Source organism: Saccoglossus kowalevskii, chromosome 20 (genome assembly GCF_978046115.1).
Source record: "Saccoglossus kowalevskii chromosome 20, keSacKowa6.1, whole genome shotgun sequence".
NCBI lineage: Eukaryota > Metazoa > Hemichordata > Enteropneusta > Harrimaniidae > Saccoglossus > Saccoglossus kowalevskii.
The window spans coordinates 15,264,800-15,268,695 of record NC_140660.1 but is presented as its reverse complement, the minus strand read 5'-3'; the positions used below and the strand labels follow the sequence as shown (position 1 = coordinate 15,268,695).

At 37.1% G+C, this 3,896-nt stretch overlaps 1 protein-coding gene across 1 annotated transcript; it reads left to right on the top strand.

The window, feature by feature from the left end:
* The first annotated feature begins 1,218 nt into the window (after positions 1-1,218).
* On the top strand, positions 1,219-3,130 carry LOC146730046 (uncharacterized). Its single transcript, XM_085494400.1, has 4 exons — positions 1,219-1,552; positions 1,669-1,801; positions 1,936-2,981; positions 3,113-3,130. The coding sequence occupies exons 1-4, from the start codon at positions 1,277-1,279 to the stop codon at positions 3,128-3,130; spliced, it is 1,473 nt and encodes a 490-aa protein (XP_085350526.1). The 5' UTR covers positions 1,219-1,276.
* Positions 3,131-3,896: the final 766 nt, after the last annotated feature.

Genomic DNA, 3,896 nt, shown 5'->3' with positions numbered 1-3,896 from the left:
GCTTTAGAAGGTGAAAAACACCCCGCTTTCCCGCTAAATTTGGAACGCACATGGGGTAGTAGTAACAACATATAGAGTGAACCCCCCGGTCTGGAGTGCCACCGTCCAAATCGCACCCCGGGACCCCGTGTCTTCGACCTTCCTTAGGTCCCCACACGATACCGTGTCGGATCGCATAGGCTAATTGCGTATCTTAAAGGTGGAACCGCTCAATCCCATGGACGTACCAAATTAAAAAAAAAATCCACTTCCTGTTTGAGGCCACCAACACCGACAACTTTCACAATTTTTATCATCACAAATATCACGATTCATGGGGGCACCATTTTGTTTAAAATGAAACGCCAAAGTGGGATTTGTAACACTCAAACTAATTTGACAATGATTAGCCGCAACTGACTACTGGGGGCGCTGTTAGAATACGCATCATATTCAGTCAATCTGATTAATATCTGATGTAGTGTACAAGCTTTAATTATTTTGGCTATAAACTTATTTTAATTTTATTTTTTTTACTTTTGTTATTAATGCCCTTTTATTTCATTATTTTACTTTGATTTTGATTTTGTGATTTTTTTAATTCCGCCCTACCTACATCTGACCCGATGCCTATGTAACGAGATTTCAACGAGACCCACTATCGACGATTTTAGTCAACGAATCACAGACCTCCTTCTATAGCGCACATGATGACGTCACCGGGCAGAGTCAGGTGGCAAACACACTCAAATAAAATGGCGGATTATACCGACGTTAGCGACCGTGAATAACACGGCTTTTCGGTAAGTTTATCATTGTCAAATGCAACGAAAGTCATTTTCATGTTAATATTGTGGCTCGAATGGTTCGACTTTAGATCGTTATTTTGTATAGTTATTCTGGGAGTGACGATTTTGTTTCCACCGGTTCGACCGAACACCAGTGTCTTTTTCCAGTCGCCTGCCCTGGAGACGGGTGATGTTTTGTTGACGATCGGGCCAAAATCGTCTACGGTATTGAAGCTGTAAATATTCATCAAATTGTATCAACATTTTGTACATTATACAATAACTCTTTATTAAAGTAATAGCATTGATCAGGGTATCTGTGTAAGGGCTAAAAATAGAAATTTGGCTGCGCATACGCCGGCGCCATATTGAATTGCGGACAATGTAGTGCAGTGTTGGATCGTCGTCGCCATTACTTTCCACTTCACTTCGCTTCCGCAAGCGACCAGGGCCGGATCGTCCAGAAATCATCGTCTTACATTACTAAGAAAGGACTGTTATTGGACATTATGGTTACAACAAAACATTGCTGCCATGGAAATTGTAAGAGTGACTCTCGATACAGTGACCGGGACTACATGAAAAATGTTATTTTTCTTCGATTTCCGAAGCCACACCGGAACCTAGACAAATGCAAGACGTGGGTTCATGCTTGTGGACGACAAGATTTCTCAGTGGAAAGTATTAAGAAAGATACATACATATGCAGCAAACATTTTGTTTCAGAAAATGGGCCTTCCGATGAGCACCCTGATCCTATACCGGCGACATACAATGGGGAGCAGGTACGACGATTTAAAGTAATAGTTGCACTGAGTTGTAAATAGTACTGTAGCTGTTAGTCACTGTACTTTAATCATATCCGGTTTATTTAATTTCTTTTGTTCGTTTTAAATTTTAGATACAGCGTTTTTCTAGAAAAAGAAAACCTCCAAAACCAAGAGATGGTGTTCCAAAATCTGCAAAGCAGCAACGAATGGATGTTTCAAGTGCAGCAAGTGGTCTACTGCTTCTTGCTACAGACACTATGACAGGTGAGGTTCACTCATGTCTTAATGTAAACCTTGACATAATATAATATTTTCCAAGACGTCCAATTAGACAAATTAATCAAAATAAACTGTTTCTTCTTCCTTCTAAATTGTAATTTATACTATTTTTTTTATAGAACCACATACTACTGAAGCGATTTGTAATGGGACCCCAGTCAGTGATTTAGCTGTATCAACCACCCAACCTGCCAATGGTCAGTGCACTCCAGATTCGAGTAAGGACAATAAAATAGAGACAGTTGATAAAGGTGTTCAAACAGACTTCAAGAGCCAGGAGATTGACTTGCTCATCCGTTTGCGAGTTGAAAACACAGTCCTCAAAAATGAGTTAACACTACTGAAAAATTCTGATCACATTTCCCCAACTTCAGTGGAAAAACGTTATTTCAGTGTAAATGATGTTGAGGGTAATGAAGCTAAATGCAAATTTTATACTGGTTTAACATGGCTTCAGTTTATGAGCCTGTGGAACTTTTTGGGCCCAGCACGAGACAAACTGCTGTTTTGGAAACGAGATTATAATAATGAAGAAGCATCTCCAAATTTGCGTCGTGGGCCTGAACGTAAACTTGATTCAATGAATGAACTTTTTTTGACACTTGTTAGACTTAGGGTAGGATTATTACATCAGGATATTGCATATAGATTTGGTATCTCAAAGGGTCATGTTACAACTGTAGTTACAACGTGGATACAACGTTTGTATAAGCAGTTTTCTAGATTAAGAAGTGATATGTTTCCTTCAAGGGATATTGTAAAACGCAACTTACCAGCATGTTTTAAGAAATTTAGAGATATTCGTGTAATAATTGATTGTTCTGAATTTTTTGTTTATCAGTCTACCCATTTTAAGCAGCAGGGCAATATGTATTCTAGTTATAAGAACCATGTTACTTATAAGGTACTCATAGGTATTGCTCCATCAGGGGCAATCACTTATGTGTCTGATGCTTTTGAAGGGTCAATTTCAGATAAGGAAATTGTTCAGAAGTCAGGTTTTCTTGATTTGCTCAGCGAAGGTGATTTGATCCTTGCAGACAGGGGTTTCACAATCAGGGACTTACTATTTGAAAAAAAAGCAGACCTAAATATTCCACCATTCTTAGGGAATAGAGATAAATTGTCAGCAGCTGAAGAGATTCAAACTAAACAGATTGCTAGAGTAAGAATACATGTAGAGCGTGCTATTGAACGCATTAAAAAGTTTAGATTACTAAAAAAAAAATTCCACTATCTCTACAGCCAGTGTTTTCACAAATGGTGTTTGTGGCTGGTTGTCTTGTTAACTTTCAGGAGCCCATTGTTCGCTGAAAGAATCAAACAAAGTGTATTATTAATTAATACAGTTGATTTGTCATAGTACAAGTATGCAATGTATATTTATCATTCCACAATAATATTTAGTCACATTATAATCCACTCCTAAGTAACTTTCATGTGTCACACTGTACTTGATTCAGTCATTCTGGTGCTCACAATTAATTTAGTCTGTCTCGGTCACAAGAAAAAATAATGAATTTTACCGGTACCTGACTGAATTAAAAGTTATCATGGTATTGCATATGAAAAACAAACAGAACACTATTAGTTGAACACAAAAAATATCAAGCTTTATTACTTATGTAATTAAAATAATACATTATTTACAAATGTAATTGAAATGTGTAAATAAAAAAATGATACTTGTAAGTGATACTTTCCCAGGTCATATCTCTGTGTACTTAATCAATGGACAACATTGACAGTCTTCGTGGTATTTTCATTTCAAAAAATTCTGGGACAAGCTTGTTTCTATGAAAATTTATAAGCCGTTTGCTGATATTTGCAAACAAAATGGCATCAAACTGTAGTTGTTCACATGTCATCCCATTGGGTGTCCACACAACAAAATAACATGTTTTGGTCTCCAGGATTCCCATTTGCATTTGGCACTGATAAAAATAAGAATGATTTCTTTTTAACTTTAATTCTGAATCTAGGCAAAAGTTTTTTACTTGTTTAAAACTCAAGTCTTTTTCGAAAGTATCTGGTTTACTGGCTTTCAGTGAATATGGGCACTTTATTTCCAATACACCAA

What these genes read in the sequence shown, in the direction of transcription:
- LOC146730046 (XM_085494400.1), top strand. Translation starts at nt 1,277, where the DNA reads ATGGTTACAACAAAACATTGCTGCCATGGAAATTGTAAGAGTGACTCT. An exon ending in CGACATACAATGGGGAGCAG is followed by an intron (nt 1,553 to 1,668) that starts GTACGACGATTT and finishes TTTAAATTTTAG; the next exon opens with ATACAGCGTTTTTCTAGAAA. An exon ending in TGCTACAGACACTATGACAG is followed by an intron (nt 1,802 to 1,935) that starts GTGAGGTTCACT and finishes TTTTTTTTATAG; the next exon opens with AACCACATACTACTGAAGCG.